Below are 17,699 nucleotides of genomic sequence, written 5' to 3'. Positions count from 1 at the left end.
TGACAAACGAATAAAAAGCAAGTTCTGTATACAACTGAAGCAAAAAAAAACATATATAAAAGTTGTAGTTTTAAGTCCTTCAATCGAACGCAACTAGTAACTCACTGTAAGTATAGATTTCCGTACAATAACAATCCTTTTTTTAAATTTGATCACAAGGATTCTCGTGCATGAAAAGCCGAAAACATCACGTAAGCAAAACGCAGTGAAAAATACAACTTGTATAAGCTTCCATTTCCTCTTAATAACGGGATTCTAACTCGAAGGGGCAATGTCAATGTTTCCACATCTTCATCAATTTAGCGAGAATTTTGAAAGTCTTCCTTTGCAATTTGTGTTAATCTTCACCCCTCATGTCCGTTCTTACTTTTTTCATTTCCTCTCTCGCGTTTTTTCGTTTTTTTTCTAAATCTAACCGAACGAATAATTTCACGAAAACAGTGATGTGAGTTCTAAAAAAACATACAGAAACGTGCTACACATTGACGCTGGCTACACATTTAACGAAACTTCTGCTAAGAAAATGGCGACCAATAAAATGTAAAAAAAAAAGAAATATAAGTGCAAAGGAGAAGATAGCAGGTTGTGTTTGTGTTTAAGTACGTGAAAACAGACTTATGTTAGTGGAGTAGGTGCAATAGTGAACAACTCACCAGGCCTTCGTGATTTGGAAAATTACAAAATAATACTTCATCTTGTGGTTTTTTGGTTTTCCTTTTCTTTTTCTTCCTCGCGTCACCATTTCCCCCAGTGACGTCATTGTAATGATGATGGTGGACAGGTGATGTGACAGGGTCTGCTACTGCGCTAGCTGTTACCACCTCAGGGGAGAGGTGTGAGGAAGTTGTCACTGTCAATGGTTTTACCCTACCTGCTGAATAATGTAGAGATGCATATTAAAGCAGTGGAAATTACAACATTGATTGATACAGCTAGATACAATGTGAACAATTGCTTAATTACACGAAAAAAAATACTGCCAAACTAAAGGAAGCTACAATAAACTGTACCCAACAGGTTCATTAGAATTATTTTATAGTAATAGAAAACCCCAATAAAAAAACAGACAAGATGTCAGGCCAGACAAAGAAGCTTTTTTTATGTAATATTCCGACTGGGCACTTATAGTGCAGAATGCATTTGTACCTCGACCAGTTGACTGTGAAAAATAATGATGGTGATGAACTTGTCCGGGATAGGTCACATAGCTGTTTGTACCCAGGCCACTAGTGGTTGTAACCATGGGAGTCATGACGGGTGCTGATCGAGAGATAGTTACTACATTTGATGGTTCCTCAACAACAGCTGGGACCACCCCGCTCACTGGTAAGTACGTCTGCGTTGTTGCTAACCCAGACGTGGTTATCAAGCCGGAAGTGGTAAACGGTGGATTCATGTGCCCAGGCGTGGTAACCAAGCCGGAAGTGGTGAAGGGTGGACTCGCCGGAAGTGGTATTGGTCGAGTGAGGCTCTGTACTTGTTGCTCTCTTTGTAACAAAGCTGCTCGCAGAGCCTCGACTTCGTTTGCTAAGGCGGAAAGGCTGAGGTCTGAATATATAGGAAGCAAACTGGTAAAATCAGTCGAGAAAAGTTTGAAGACTCAAATAAATAACGCAACACTGAGAAACAACACGAGCCTGGAAACGATTTAAAACCCCACGACTTGCGGTCACTTGCGAGTTCACAAATTTAAATGGCACCTATCATAGAATTCATTTGAAAGAAGGAAAGTGAATATTTTCTGAGAAAAACTAACCCGGATGAGGATAGTATTGCAGTTGGACTGGGGCACGTGACATCTCCAGCAAATCATCCTTCAGTCGTTCTAGTTCCTGGTTCTGTTCGGCCAAAGCTGATGCCAAGTTTTTAATCGCTGCTCGCTGAGCAGCTGTTAGCATGATAAAACAAATAAACAGAGTTCAACATTTAGAAAGAATTTTCACCCCCTACACAAGGAAAAATTTACTTTGTTCGAAACTTTGTTCCACAGTTCCACAGTAAAAAGTGAAAAAAGAGGCTTAAGAAACGACTTTCACATGTCTCTTCTACGTACAGAAGTCGAAGTTAAGGCAAGTAATCTGACTCAAGCGCGTCAAAATGCGACTGAGTTGTATCGATTGGTTTTACATTATTTTAGCATCCTTTAAGTGTTCTCTCTAGAAAATAGATGAATCTACGAATGCTCACCTATGTCGGCTGAATTTTGCGTCCCACGTTTCAGTTCCTCTTGAAGTTGCCTGTCTTTCGAATCGAGCATAGATTGAAGTGAAGCAACCTACAAAAACCAAGAAGAAATCTTCTCTTTGTTCTTGAAATGCTGTGTTCTAAACAAAGATTGCGACAAAACTAACGACGAAGGAAGACCAAATCGCTTATGAGAGACATATCAGTAAAATATAATCAATATTTCCACCATGTTTTTTTATCAATATTCATTTTTTTTAAACGTTTTTTTTTTTTAATTTGTGAAAAATTGCACGACAAAATAAAACCAAAAGTTTCATCGCTTCTAAAAACAAAGTCATCTCAGACGCAACTGATGTCAAACGAGACGATTTGTGTCTTTGCGGCCATTAAGCTGTCTTCGAAATTGCGAGACAAAGTCAAACTTATTAATCATCAGCGTAACTTACATTAACGTCGCTACACGAAAAATAAACGTTGCATGAAAATTTCTCTGAGTAACATCAGCAATTTCTTGACTTTAATGATTTGAATATAAGTACAAACAAGTTGATTGGCGGGCAAACCTGTTGTTGTGCATCAGCCAGCTGTTTATCAGCCGCTGCTTGTATCACAGCTCTCATTCGCTCCGCTTTAACAGCTTCAAGTTCCTTGTCTAACTTATCCTGAAAAAAAATGACCAGAAAAATACAGATAGGCATGTTTGTTTCGTTATATGTACATCGAGGGGCCAATAAATAAAATTGCTAATAACAATTTATTACAGAGATGAGGCAGAGAAATAAATCAGAGCAAAACAAATCTAGTGAGGGGAAAAGGAGAGAATTGAAACTACGAATAACAAACTTTGACTGAGCGCCATAACAATCTGTCTGCGCAGCCGTGTTGCACAATGGACGTGCATTCTGACGAGTCCCAAATTGCGAACTGGTCGTCAACGTCACAGTTGGTAGACTGTTGCCAACTAGAATTTTAACGCTAATCACCGGCTGTATCTCCATGTAAACCAGCGCTCGTTCTTGAGCCGGAGTGCGTTTTTAACGGAGAACCATCTTTCAGACTTTGTGTTTTTTCTTCACGGGCAGGTGTTTAATAGTTCTAAGAATTAGCGACCAAATTGTTCTATCTGGTAATTGGAGCAAAAGCTTAATTTCGAGCCTTTACCAGTTGATATAAATATTTCGTCAAAATTTGACAAATGCAGAATTTTTGACGTAAAAAATAATGATTTTTGTTTCAATCGTTTGTTACCTTTAATGCCTTTGTTTCGGCATCTTTCAGAGTGTTTCTCAGACCCTCAATCTGGTTCTCCAAGTCCCAAAGCCTGGCTTGTTGTTCCTGACTTTGGTCATTGGATCTCTAGAAACAAACAACGAAAAAATAAACAACAGTTGAGGATCACGCCAGAAAAGGGCATTTAGGCAGACTTATAACTTAAGGGATTTTATACCAGTGATGGTTGGTGCTGTCATAGCCATGGATCATATGATAGTATGATGATTATAATTTATCGTGTTTACATTTGACCACGGGGAAAAGGAGCCGCAGTTTGCCGCCACTTACAGGCCACCATCGGGTCATAATTTAATTCAGTGCTGATCGATCAAATTCTCAATATAGAACAGTATAAATGATCTCTCGTATTTTTATCATCATAATACAGCAAGCCTGCGAGTTAAACTAAACATAGCTACATCGTATTAGGGTGCCCTGTATTAGTCAGCCAAATACCTTCAACTTAGCTTCAGTTTCTCCCAACAGGCTTTGTAGCCCTGCTTCTTTACTTTCAGCTCTTCTAAGCTAAAAAACCAAAGCACAAAAACATTAACTACTTTAAACATTATAGAGGATACTTAAATCAATACTTAATTTCAAGACGAAATAAAAATGCAAGGATAAGACTCAGTATTTTCGGCATCCTACACGTGTTATATCGCTTTCAGAAATCGAAACGCCATTATAATTTAGCCGACTAAGTACAGTCTTATTTGTGCTTTGCAATGAACACATGCACAAAATTCTTGTTTTTCACTGTTTCCACCACACTCTTTACTTCTACTGAAATACACTCTAAACCGGCGTTTCACGAGGGAACATGTAAGATTTTGCAAATGTTCATCAGCATTCAAGATCGGAAGCCTCGGTATTCTAAGTTACAGTATTTGTTGTTGCTCAATTTTTATTTCCAGAATCAAAGTGATTTATGTTCAAGTTCGCGAGAACTCAAATTCCTTCACAGTAATCAACTCCATTACTTACCTCTAGTCTGGCATTCACATGCGCAATTAATAAAGGCGGGTAATAAAATACAGAGGTTTTTTTCGATTTTATTTATGTTATTCATGGTCAAGGTTCCAAGAACACAAATTCTATCTTTAAAAAGCTGCTTTCATATCTGAAATTAGCGACATAGGTGGTAACAAGCATCTGCCTGTATCAGGCGCGCTCTTTATTATGCGTTATCTGTGAGGTCGACAAAAGTCGCCTCATAAGCGACTTTCTCTGTAAACTAGATCGCCAACCTCTTCTCTTTTTGCCCCGACGAGCAGAATAGTCCCAGCTTGGATTTCTACAAAGTTATAGTGGTACGATCATCAAATTAAACAATAAATTTCACTTGAAGACTTCATTACCTGTTCGTCAGCTCGAGCCCGATCGTCTTCTAGCTGATGTCGCAAATCAGCCATCTTTTTTTCCAGATGGTGAATCTTTCTTTCTCCAGCATCTCTTATTTCGTCCAACTGCCGGCAAAAATGATGGCACTATAGTTTCTCCATGTAGTTTGCGAGATGAAATGAATCGATCCCCTGATAAGAACGTACCCTTACCCTGCTCTTTTGAGTCTAATTGTCAACAATTAAATATTATTTTCTGTTTCCTCATCATCCATAACTTTCATAACGAACTTAAAAAATGGATGGCTTGATTTTTCTTTGGAATAAATTCCATAGAAGCATTACCTCACGTCCAGCCTTGTGCTTCAGATTTTTAAGTCGCTCCTTTAAATCGTCAATTTCGTCCTCCAAACCGCCGATCTTTGCAGCCGCTTTCTTTTTTTCTGCTTGCAGCTGTAGTATAAACGAAAAGAATAAAAATATGAGAATTAATGCCATGATATCATGCTAATGTATGAATCACTCATGATCGTGGTTCCCTTAACAAAATTTTGAAGTCAAGGATTACAGCTCTTTGCATACAAGTGTCGTCACAAAAGAACCAAATCATCGACAACGATAAATCAGAACAAAGGTAAACGAAATAATTCAGCCTTATTGGTCGCGTTACTCGGGTTTTTTTGACCAAACCTACCCAAATAGAAGAATTTAGAAAAAATTAAAACGCCAACCTTTTCATCCGCTTGAGCTCGCAGTGAATTCAACCGACTCCGGGCTCTTTCGAGTTCGTTCTCAAGAGCTTTCACTTTAGCTTCTAAAGCTTGTTTTTGCCGCTCGCATCTCTCATTCTGTGGAGAAATAGCGTATTACTTAATTTTATCAAAAACCTCGCATAAGTGGAGGTAAATTATCGCTTACTTTTATTTAGTGTAAAACCGAAACAAAACAACAAACAGCAAAAATAATGACAAACAGTTTGGCTATTAATTAAAAATCTCCTCTGTGTATGCGTGCCTCTGAATAATATAGTTTACAATTGATGAAAGTTACTACTCTTTAACTTCTAAATGATCACATACTTGCAATTCACAGAATTATGCATAAGCAGTCACGTGAACACTCACCGTTGCCTCAGCTTGTGCCCGGGCCTCCCTCAGTTTGTTCATCATATCTGCCAGTCTGTCCTCTAGCTCTATTCTACCTTGTTCAGCTTCTGCGATGGCTCCTTTCAGCTAGAGGTATAAAATCCACAGCAAATTTTTACACATTCCTAAACGTATTCTTTCATTTCCGTAAAACTGACTTACAGGAGACTAAAGGTACTCTGATAACCTCTGAATCAGACAAGCATCATACCCGCTCATTTTCTGCTTTCACTTTGTTAAATTTGTCCTGTAGATGTTCCATGTCGTCTTCCATGTCTGCTATCTTGGCTTGAAGTGGAGCTCTGGCGCTGGCCAACTGAAGATAAGATTCACGTGTTAAGATATCACTTAGAAGAAGAGTTGACCACAATGCAATCAAAAGAAATAAAGGATTATCAAAACAATGTTGGCGTGAATTAAAAATGGCTTTAAACATAGGAAGATCCCTCATAAACTCATGCACCAAGAGAAAATAGAAGATTACATGATCCTGCAAGCCGTGTCTAGCTTTGTCAAGCTGATCCTTTAACTGAGCTATTTGTTTCTCCAGTCCAGACATCTCTTTAGCATGTTTTGCTTTCTCTCTTTCAATCTGTACAAGAAAAGAACCTGGATAAGCATTACAGAACATTTTACCCTTTCTCAACTTGATAATAAATACAAAAATGTTCTTAATTAAATCAGGTTTGAGTAGCTTTAAATGTTGGTCGCACGAAGAATTATTCCGCACCGAAAAAAAGATAGATGTAACCAAATCAGTTGCAAAATCTTAAAAATAAATGGGGCTGAACCTGTGACTTGAAGATATGAGCTTCGCACCTCTACCAACAAAACCACTTTCTGGTAAGGACGGGTTATCGTTTGCAAATGTTCATCAGCATTCAAGATTGGAAGCCTCGCTATACTAAAGTACAGCATTTGTTGTTGCTCAATTTTTATTTCCAGAATCAAAGTGATTTTCAACATAAGTTGACGCGCATGTGTTTAAACTGGTCTTGTTCATGCAGCTCAACAATATTTGAGTGTGGTCAAGAGAAAATCAACCTGGAGAATTAAGGGCCTGATTCAAAAGTAATCCTCCTCGTCAAGTTCTTTGTAGACTCCAGCATCGGATCTCAGGGAATAATTTTACACGCAAAACGCGTGCGGCTTGGTTGAATTATCTCTCTTCAATTACCTCTCACCAATTATTTCTCTCCGTGAGCGAACTTCGTATTGAAACTGGTTGTTTTACGATCCTCTCGAGAACTCAGAAAGTGGGAGTGCTCTCCATGTAAAAATAAAACCTCGAGAAAATTTTTCTGGGAAGAACATTGAATGTCTCAGTTCGATCCTCTTTTACTGTAACAATTCAGTAAATTCTGGCCAAAGGCATGCTAATCACATTTTCCATTCATAATCCTGTCTTAGGAATATTGAAACAAACCTCATCCTCCATTCTCTCTTGTCTTGCAAGTTTGTCTTTCAGTTTCTTTAGTTCGTCTGACATTCTTCTTAACTTGTTGTCTCTATCTTCTTTGTCTCCTGCAAGCTGAGCAATCAAAACAAATGTTTTGTTCCTCATTTCATCCATAGGAGTGCGTAACATGAGAGACCCAACATAGTCTAGATCCAATTTTGACTACAAACAGTCCGTGTATTTTAAAAATTGGTGACGACATGACAAGCGATACTGCTGGTACAAACCGAACGAACAACGCACTCTATTGAGCTACGTTCAAACAACTGTGGCCATTCTCCATCACTTGTTTGTGGTCATGTACTTCTCGTCATTGTAAAAACGAACTGCAAACTGTTGAGAATCACTCAACAGTAAGCGCACATATTCATGTTTACCTGTGAAGCTTTGTCCCTTGCTTGCTTCAGAGCTCTTTCGGCATCTTGTAGTCTAGCCTGTAAACCTTCAACCTCTCCATCAGGCTACCGAAAGAAACAATTCAGTCATGATCAGGACAAATCAGAGTCACGGTCACAGTTAGTAAACCTTTAAAATTGCAGCCCGACTTTTAAAAGGACTCCGTTTGCAATTGTTAATCTCCTTTATCTATGACAATCATTGTTCCTTTTGGCTTTAGTGTTTGTCTTTCCCTACAAAGTTTCCTCCCACTTAACGGAAAAATTCTAGCAGGAAGTGACTTCCGTCTCTACAAAAGGTTATACAGACGCGCACGCCCGTGCATCTTGTGGATTTCTCATTGGGTTTCCAACGTGATGTGCGGGAGATACGCACGAATTTATCTAATATACCTTATCTGATCCCTTTATTTTAGGATAATGCTAACAGGTACAAACCTGTTTTCGTCGCTCTCGCTCCAGATCCCTCTTAAGGTCCAGGTATTTACGATGGAGTTCTGCTAGAGCTCGCCCCAGGTCATCCTGATCACTGAACGGTTCACGGACAGCACTTCGTCCCCTGTTGATATCATTTCTTAGTTCACCGAGCCTCTCCAATACTTCTTCTTTGTCAAGTAAGTTGTCAAGACCGCTCAGTTCATCTTCTGCGTCTCTCAAGCGCTGGGCAAGAGATGCATTGTCCGCCTGGTAAGAATAATATACACCGACCGTGAAACAAACCTTTGGATAAATATAATGGAGCAATTTTCAATTCACTGACGAAAGTAAAACGAGTATTTACGAAGGTTTTGGTTTACTCCATTTGCTTTAGTTTCCGTTCCGTGGCTTCCGTTGCATTTTGAGACTTTCTAGAATTCGACAGTCATACACATGCGCCTGCCACTTACAAGAAATTAGGATCATTTGCCCTAAAAGCATGTCGCGCACACAGGCAGGCACACGATCGACAATTTGACACAATTCGGGCTGTCTAAGTGACAAGTCACATCTGCTGCACTTGTGTTATACATTGCAAGGAAAAACTTAACGCAGTATAAAATCGTTCCCACATACACACCGATAGATTTTCAATTTGTGCAGCCAAATCTTTCACTTGTCTGTCCTTATCTCCGGCATTCCTCGCAGCTTGTAAAGCTCTGTCAACCTTCTCTTGTTCTTTCTTTAACCTGTCGTCTGCAGCTCTGCGATCATCCTTCAAAATAACCGAACAACAAAAGCAATCAATCCTGTGTTATGAGTGTTATAAGCGTCATTAAGTTATTCGATCCCTAATTGGCACGGGGCAAAACAAAAAAAAGTGACATAGCTCATTTCTGTTCACTTTAAAATTAAAAAATGTTATTTCAGTGGTATAGAAATGGATTACCCGGTAAAAATTTTGTTCGGCAAAAATAGTAAGATTAAAACATTAAACGACTGCTTCATATTTCATGAAAATGAGCTAACGCAATTGAATTTAGTAGATAGCTAAGACAAAGTGATATTCAAATAAAAATGAGCAATTTTTTTGCACCTGTAGTTGTTGTTTTAGCTTATTTAGTGCATTCTGTAGCCGGGCGACTTCCGCTTCTGCTTGCTGCAGTCTGTTTTTTGTTTCAGTGAACAGTGGCTCCAGAGTAGATCCTTGGGCTGCCTGTGATTCAGCACTGGATAATCGCCGGCGCAAAGCCTCACAGTTCTTTCTCTCTCGTTCCAATGCATCCTCAGTCACTTGAGGGAGAAAAGAAAAGAACACAATGGTGATATCTGTGTATGATGTATTACCAAGAAATATGCGGACTATGTCAATGTTTCAGTAGTATCCCAATATCGAGAATGTTCAGAAAATCAGAAACTCTAATACGTTTTCTTACAGGCTCCGCCTTCAAGGTTTATCAACACTACAATTGAGATTCCTCTTCAGTCAATTCAAACAAGGCAGAACTGTAACACAGGAAGTCAGTAAGGCTCAACTTAAGACAACATTAACTATTCAAAGGAGAAAAGTTGCAGAGACCAAGTCCCGATAGGTTTTAGTTTTGCATCTGATTGGCTGAAAGAATGGCGCGAACTTCCTGTGTAGGCCAACAGAGAACGTGTAGACAAAAACAGAATGAATCCTGAAGTACGTTCAATGCCCAGTTGAAAATTGCTCAAGGAAACAAGTACGTAGATCAAAGAGTTTACGGTGCTTCAACGCTCACATTTCAGTTGTTGCTGTAGTTTAGCCAGGTTATCTTTCAGTTGTTTGTTGTTAGCCGCTTGTCCTTGCATGTCCCTCAATCGCTGTCCCAGTGCATCCTTCTCACGTTGAAGTTGGCTGATCTGTTTCGCTTGCTGAGCGACTTGCTGCTTCATAGAGTTTAAGTTGTCATTCAAATCATCGATGATGTTCTTCAGTTCTTCTTTTAGCTTATCTTGGTCATCATTCTCTCTTCCTGTGATAACAAAGAGAGCATGTGACGGAAACGATATGAATGCCAGTTACAATGTCAAACAGGTAATTTAGTGTTGACAACTGAGTTGAAAACGTAAACTAGCCACCTTAAAGAGTAAAAAAGCTGACGTTTCGAGCGTTAGCCCTTCGTCAGAGCGATTGATCAAAGGGCTAACGCTCGAAACGTCAGCTTTTTTACTCTTTAAGGTGGCTAGTTTACGTTTTCAACTCGGTTGTTACCACTAAATTACCTGCTATACTCTCCCACCGACGCAACACCACTTTCAAGGAATCAAAACGACTGACTGAGCCTGAAAGGCATTTTCGAGTTTCTTCTCCGTTTAATGATGTAAGCTTCACTTGCCCGTGAACAAGTGTCTTTGAAGAATTTCCCAACAAACTAACACGCTGAAATAATTGGGAACTACTGTACGTCTACTACCCACGCGTACTGCAGTATCTCCACGCGCGTCAAACATTCCGCAAAAAAAAAAAAAATGGATAAATTTTTCCTAACATCGATTGATTCATCTGGCTTTGTTTCATCTATAAAGCATCTGTAAGGTAAATAGCTGGAAAGATCAATTATTCTTGTTTGCCAAACGCGTGAACATGGTCCACAATTTCTGTAATGATTTAAAATCTCATCATAACACGTCTTGGATATGAACATAATACATATCTATACAACGCTCTTACTCAGTGCAGCCAACTGTGCTTCTAGCTGTTTGACAGCAGCTATCTCTTCCTGTAATCTTTCCCTCGCTCTGTCATTGTCTTGTTTCAGTTTGCTGTATTCATCTTTCAACTCAAGTAACTGCTTCTCTTTTGCTGCCAAACGAGCCTGAAGGTGAGACTAGAGAGAGAAAAAGAAAACGGGTGTATTTAGAACTTTATATATCTTTTAAAACAAAATCTTGAACAATTCAATGGACTTCACCGGTTCACTTTTGCAAGACTGTGCTCTGCGATTTGTCTAAGAACCTTGTACCATACTCTTGACCAATCAGATACAAGTGAAAAGTCACTCGTGAATTGTTCACCAACGTCCTCCCGTCCCTCCCTCGGGCCTTTTTACTGCTCTTAATAAAAACATTTTGATGTTGCTCTTCATGTCGTATCCAATGCACACTAGTAAGGCAAATCAAACAAGTGTTTTCATATAAGCATATGTACGTACGTATGCAGGGTCACTGGGGGGCGTATTTCTGATGGTCTGTCTCAGCTTCTCGGTCTCAGCCTCTCTCTGTTTCAATTCATCTGATATGTTTTTCAAGCGCTCCTCCAACTCTTTCGCGACTTCTTGAAGTTGTCGTATCTGTAAAAGTAAGAATACCTCGCAAAGGACGTTCTCGTAGTAAAGAAGTTCAAAGAAAGGCCTGAAGTAAACAATTGTTCACTTACATAGTTTTTCTTATCTGCAATAGCATCGATAAGTTTTCTTTCTTCATCTCCTAACAAATGTGCCTGGAGAGATCAGAGAGGAGATAGAAAGTCCACTTTACTTTTTTGGTTGATTTTCTTTGTACTGCTTAGCAGCAGCTATCTACTAAGAGTCAAACCTGATCATTGATGGCCTGTTGAAGCATTGTAAGCTTATCTCCTGCATCCCTTAGCTGAGCTTTTCTCCTGTTTAGCTGATCAGTCAACTGCGCAAGAACATCCTCGGCTGTCAAAGTAATCAACATTTGATGAACTAATGGGGCGTAATCAATATCACCCAATTTCACGTGTCATTTCCTTGCTCTTTGCATTTCTTGATATAAGTTCCAATTTTTGGTAAAGTGAATAAAGCTGTTATCCGTGAAAAGGTGTGATATTCAAAGAGCTGTTGTAGATACAGTAAGTTTTATAAGACTATCACAAGACGAGTTTACTCATTTGCCAGAGAAGTGCGCCCTGGGGATTCGAGCCTAATCCTAATGTCGCGACCAACTCATCGACATTAACCAACCAATAGACTTGGTTCATAGGCAACAGGTACTTCTCTGGGGGCACATAAACTATGCATCTGAAATTTTGTACGAGTGTGTCTGTGTTAGCAAGAAATACTTGTTTCCTTAAAATTCTTCTACACTGAGATATCTTGCACCTGTCCCTTAAGTACCACAGCATCTTAAGTACAAATAGAGGTGTTTCTAGAAGGTGGGGCTGACTGTGGCTGTATATGATAATAATTTCAGGATATAAATCTAGTACAAATCCAGTTCCCTGGGTTTGCATTAATTGAACTGTCAACATGTCTGTCAGGTTTAAAATATAAACCTTGTTTTATTGCTCTCTCTTTGTCTTCCAAATCTTGCACCAAAGCATCATGTATTTCTTGCTGAACCTGCTTATTCTGGTCATCATACTTATCACTTGGTCTTGAGTGTAGCGTTGTCATCTGGGCATGCTGTTCACCACTCATAATATCGGTTTTCCTGGCAAATTTGTTTGGTTTAAACCGAGCTTTCCCAATGTATGGGCTTTCATCTTCTTCACCATCTCCAAACTTAAGGGGAAAAATTGAGAAATGAATCAGAAACTGTCACCTTGGAATAACTTTGTAAACAAAGACAGTGCTTGGGCCACAAGACCTTTCTGGCCTGCCATACCTCAACTCCCTCTGGGAGTGGCAGCATCCCAAGGTGTTCAAACTTGGCATCCAACTTATAAAATGCAAGTTCCTGTTCCAACTTGAACTGCTTTTCACAAGCTTTTGAAAGTTCAGAGGTCTTGCTGGCTAACTAAAAACAAAAGAGGACAGACAAAACAGGTAAGAAAACCAAAGAAGCTTGTTCTCTCCAAATAAAACCTTAAATCAAAATTATGTATGCTAGATATTTGGTGTAAACTCTTTCAGAATGTGAGATTTATTTGAATTGTGTCTCTCAGTGACAAATGGACAATTACAAACCAATTCTTCCTTGGCTTCAAGCTGTCTCTGATACTCTTTAATTTTCTGTGATTGATCCAAGTTGTGAATTTTCTGTTCAGAGTTCAACTTCTTCAGCTGTTGTAACTCCTCAAGGGCTTGGCAATTTTCTTCCAAGAGTACTTCATATTCTTTTTTGTGCCTGTTTATTTCACCCTCCAGTCTTCTGACCTCCTCTAGGAAAGTACCGAAAAAAACAAAGAATCCATTTATAAAAAAAGACAAAAGAAAAACTCTTACAAATACAAAGTATAGGCAAGTACGTATCAACAGTATTGCCAGAGAGGATGCCTAGTCACCATTGGACTGGACTCAAAACAGAAAGGTACAGTTCCTTGAACAAGACAATACACAGTGCCTCACACCACCTGGAGTATAAACATGAACCCAAAAAACATAACTTGAGCATAAGATGGAAAAAATTCATACACTGTACAAGTAATATTCCATTAAAAAGGGGAGCAATTATTTCAGTTGCATGGCACAAGACAAGTTAGTTTCATGTGTAAAATAAAACTTTTTAGAATACATTTGCAGGTTGTGTTCTAAAAACAAACCCTTGAAGTCAGACCATCACTCACCACATGAAATTATACACTGTACAGGATTATATGATAAAAGTTGACTAGCCATAATCAAACAAAACCTCCCACAAACAGAAACTTTGTGTCAGTCCCAGCACTTTGAACCCTTGAAATCAATTTAATCCTCTAACTCATATGTCTTTCCAAGATGGGCACTTATTGCTTATTGCAATCAAGTAAACAATTTATAAGTAAACAGAATTACCTTGAGCATATCGTTTGTCAGCCATTTGTCTGTCTTCATCAGAAACCTTCTTTCCATCTAAATAATTCAGAGACCTCAGCTGAAAAATCACAAACAAATGACTGTGTTCCATGTCTGCCATTGGATTGCCTTCCATGGAAAAATTGTTCAGATCTTGAAGAGGCCTCAGTTTGGTAACCTCAACATGCTATACAGTAGGATAAAACAGGGAAAAAAGTCAGTTGAAATAATAGGGTAATTGCTGGGTGTAAGCACTACCTACTGTATCTCTGGATCAAGCACTCTAGAAGTAAATCCTAGTGACTGTGAATACCTACAGTTACTTTCAGTAGAAATTTATGTGGGAAGGGGGGGGGGGGGGGAAGAGAGATATTGGTGTTGGTCAAACCCTAGACTTGTGCTATCCTCTTACTTCATGGAGGTTCATAAGAAATTTTCCTGAATACTCTCTTTGTCTTATGTTAGGACAATTGGTGATATCTGGACATTATCTAAGATGGAAATGGAGAACTGGAGAGATAACCTGAGAGGGTCATAATGTAGTTTTACTCACACTACATTTATTTTGGAAGTGAACAGTTACTGCCTGTGACTAAACTTGATAAACTAAACACATTTTGAGGTACAGCATTGCATAATGATTGAGACACTAGTGGTTCCCCAGTCCTGGTCTGGGTTATCAGGCAGACTAGTCACCCACTGTGAGCAGAGTTTTCAATATTTCTTATGAAGCCTGGTTTCCAATTAGTAGAATCATATTCTGTGGGAAATTGCAGACAATAATAAGGAGAAATACATGTAGTCTCAACATCAAGTTAATAAAGGGTCCAATACTACTTACACTTGCAAGTCTGTTATTTGCGATATGAAAAGCCTGTAGTTCTCTAAGCTTCTTGAAAACAGGAGCTGGTAAAGTTTCAATCAAGTTCCCATTTAGATTCAAAATGGTCAGATGTACCAGACAGTCAACACCTTCTATCTTTGAAATACAGTTGTTGGCCAAGTGAAGTTCTCTGAGTGGTGTTAAATAATCCAGCTTTTCTATCTTTTCAATCATGTGGTTGTTCAGGTTCAAATAAATAAGTTTCCTAAGACTTTCCAAGTTTTCAATGTACTGAATAGAAACAAAAAGGTATACAGCTAATTATTTCATACTTTTTATTAGTTTTGTTGTATTCTGTCAAGTCACTATTTCAATTAAAGTTCTGCATTAGGTTACCTCTAGGAAAAAAACTGCATAAACACTCATGTGTCTTTTGGGATCTTTGTAATATTCTATCAGCTAGGACCTAATTTAGAAGATCTTAAATTCAAGAGACACTGTACTACCACAAGCACATGTTAACACATACACGTACACTGAGACACTCAGAATAACTAAACCCTTCAACCTCTAAGGGTGACTGGCATCTAGTTTTTCTTTACAAAATGCACATTACGGTCATGGAAACAAAGGAAATTAACGCCATGCAGCAAAAGAAGCTCTTGATTGCTTGACAAATTCTCCCTGTCAGCACCTTAGAAAATGTATAGAGAACAGTATGGAGAATATAGATACTGATGTTAGGGTGTAAAGGATTAAAACATATCAAAAGGAAGAAAGGATTTTAAAGAAGATTGAAAGTGCTCTAGTATGCTGATTTTTTTACATATGATTTTTTCAGATATGTACCTTAATTTTCTTGTTGAGGTCCTTTCCTAATGTTACATGTAAAGATGTTACTTGGGAAATATTCTCTTCTTTTGTTAATCTCTTGATCAGGTTCTCTGTTAAATAAGCCACACCAGATTTGGATTGGCTTGTCACATCCCTGGTTGGAGGCTCCTCAGGATCTGAAATAGAAGTGATAAAAATACATTTTTCTTCCTTCATACTGACCCACTAAAAATAAGGATAAGTGCAGTTGTTTGCCCTTATCCTGTCCAACAATAAACAAAAATATAAACTAGAAAATCAGTTTGCAAAACACATGATCAATCAGTCAATTAAACCAGCCAACCAAAACCTATACAAGAAATTAATTACACAATCTGTAGGGAAAGTCAACTGGCTTCAAAAAGTTAAGTCTAATTGGATTTTTAGATGCTCAATTATTTCTTCAGAAGGGGCATAAATTTGACAACACCTCTTAAAGATTGGATCTCCTGGAGATACTGCTTAAGCCAGGGGTTTCAATAACTTTTTCATACAGGGCTGCCATTGGTGAAATGGTGGGCAGCTGTGCAGGGAAAAACCCTAACACAGCCAAAACAAACAGTGATTAGAGGTCTCATAAGTGACAATAAACTGCCAGCAACCGGCATTTATTGAAATGTCTGCTTAAAAGTATTAAGCACTGTTTGTGTTTGTGTGGGTTTTATTTCTTTCCATTCCCATTTCCCACGTACTTTTCTAATTTTTTGCCATTTATTTTTTTATACTTTCAATACATGCCCAGAGGAGCATGGTAACAATGTAATTAAGTGTCATTTTTTCTCAGAAGCCACTATAAAAATCAACAGCAGTAATTAGTAAGCTGAGAAAAAACGGACTGGTAGTTTTAAAAAGGAATTTTCAATATCTAGGCGACCACTTAACCACGTTTGATCGACTCTTGATGATTTATCTTCTACGACATTCTCACTAAGAAAAATCCCTTAGCTTCACTTAAATAATAACTTAACTCAAAGTACAAATGTAGGACAATTATATCACAGGAAAATAGTGTTCGCCGCTGTGCTTATTCCATGCGCAGCCGAAGACTTCATAGCAAAATAATACACAGTATGATAGTGAACACTTCTCGTGATTACTTATAAACGGGTGGATAATAAGTAAAAACACACAAGTTGAGATGTAAAGTAAATACAAATCTTTTACTACATGGTGCATAAAAGAGCCCCTCACCTGGTACATATGCACTAACCACGTCCATCTCACCCACCGCTTCCTCTTGTTTGTCATGCCTGGTGTAACTTCTTCCACTATTCACGGTCATTTTTGGGTTTTGTCCATTAGGAGATGGTAGCTTGAGACCTTTAGATGACTTTGGAGTAGAATCCATACTTTCCAGAGTTTTCATGGAAAGCGACGCCGAAACAGAGCACGTTGCCAAGGGGCTGTCAAGAATCAAGCGGTTGGTTATCTCTTTTCGACACAGAAGTCATCGATTTGCTGCCATGTACTTGTGTGAGAGAGAAGTTGTTTTCAAAATCTTCTAGCTAAACAGCTGAAGATCGCGGCGAAACAACGCCAAGTAGTTGTCAACAAAATGAAATATTCATCCGCGGAGTGTCAAGTGAGCATCAACTATCCAATGCGCTGCGCGGGTTTTTCAAATATCATTACAATACAAATTTCTTGATCTTCACGATCCAGTACTGTTTTATGCCAGAATACAGCTTATCAATCCATTTTACCCTTCAAAATGACCAATTTGTCTCTAAGGGATCGCTAACAAGCGTCGATGGGCAGCGGTAGACTGAGACAATCCTGTCTAGGGAGGGGAAGGGAGATAAGTCGCCATCCGAAGTTGAAATTAAAATAATTATAATTAATAATAATCAAACAAAGGACGATAGAGATCAAATTTTGAATAGTTTTTTTTTCAGGACCTTTCTGATATACATCATCCCAACAGGGAATGGAAAACAGTGGTTTATTTTTTTTTTCTCAAGGCTTGTCAATGTTCACTTTTAATAAATACAGTAGCAAGCTTGCCATAAACCAACATTCACATAAACAAACAAAAAACCGACAACAGCAACTGAAAGCACACTCATAAAACATAAGACATTTC

At 38.6% G+C, this 17,699-nt stretch overlaps 1 protein-coding gene across 2 annotated transcripts in view; it reads right to left on the bottom strand.

Moving 5' to 3' along the window:
• The window catches only part of LOC113664208 (uncharacterized), a 35,641-nt gene extending 18,306 nt beyond the window's left edge, over positions 1-17,335 (bottom strand). Inside the window, exons 1-30 of one of the 2 annotated variants that reach the window (XM_089204027.1) lie at positions 16,808-17,335; positions 15,593-15,753; positions 14,762-15,034; positions 13,921-14,107; positions 13,114-13,307; positions 12,812-12,943; positions 12,480-12,708; positions 11,777-11,883; positions 11,619-11,681; positions 11,395-11,532; positions 10,914-11,070; positions 9,982-10,215; positions 9,312-9,508; positions 8,856-8,990; positions 8,237-8,482; positions 7,781-7,864; positions 7,371-7,475; positions 6,429-6,536; positions 6,156-6,260; positions 5,924-6,031; positions 5,531-5,647; positions 5,145-5,252; positions 4,818-4,925; positions 3,916-3,984; positions 3,436-3,543; positions 2,751-2,849; positions 2,188-2,275; positions 1,757-1,888; positions 1,147-1,548; positions 654-874 (exon numbers count right to left, since the gene is read on the bottom strand). In XM_089204027.1, coding sequence (XP_089060153.1) covers positions 654-874; positions 1,147-1,548; positions 1,757-1,888; positions 2,188-2,275; positions 2,751-2,849; positions 3,436-3,543; positions 3,916-3,984; positions 4,818-4,925; positions 5,145-5,252; positions 5,531-5,647; positions 5,924-6,031; positions 6,156-6,260; positions 6,429-6,536; positions 7,371-7,475; positions 7,781-7,864; positions 8,237-8,482; positions 8,856-8,990; positions 9,312-9,508; positions 9,982-10,215; positions 10,914-11,070; positions 11,395-11,532; positions 11,619-11,681; positions 11,777-11,883; positions 12,480-12,708; positions 12,812-12,943; positions 13,114-13,307; positions 13,921-14,107; positions 14,762-15,034; positions 15,593-15,753; positions 16,808-16,982 — 4,590 coding nt within the window. In that variant the 5' untranslated portion in view covers positions 16,983-17,335. The remainder of the gene's footprint in view (positions 1-653; positions 875-1,146; positions 1,549-1,756; positions 1,889-2,187; positions 2,276-2,750; positions 2,850-3,435; positions 3,544-3,915; positions 3,985-4,817; positions 4,926-5,144; positions 5,253-5,530; positions 5,648-5,923; positions 6,032-6,155; positions 6,261-6,428; positions 6,537-7,370; positions 7,476-7,780; positions 7,865-8,236; positions 8,483-8,855; positions 8,991-9,311; positions 9,509-9,981; positions 10,216-10,913; positions 11,071-11,394; positions 11,533-11,618; positions 11,682-11,776; positions 11,884-12,479; positions 12,709-12,811; positions 12,944-13,113; positions 13,308-13,920; positions 14,108-14,761; positions 15,035-15,592; positions 15,754-16,807) is intronic. The other variant, XM_089204028.1, reaches the window with a different exon arrangement.
• Positions 17,336-17,699: the final 364 nt, after the last annotated feature.

The sequence above is a fragment of the Pocillopora damicornis genome, chromosome 4 (assembly GCF_964200805.1).
Source record: "Pocillopora damicornis chromosome 4, jaPocDami1.2, whole genome shotgun sequence".
Classification (NCBI taxonomy): Eukaryota; Metazoa; Cnidaria; class Anthozoa; order Scleractinia; family Pocilloporidae; genus Pocillopora; species Pocillopora damicornis.
This window is presented reverse-complemented; position numbering and strand designations above follow the sequence as displayed.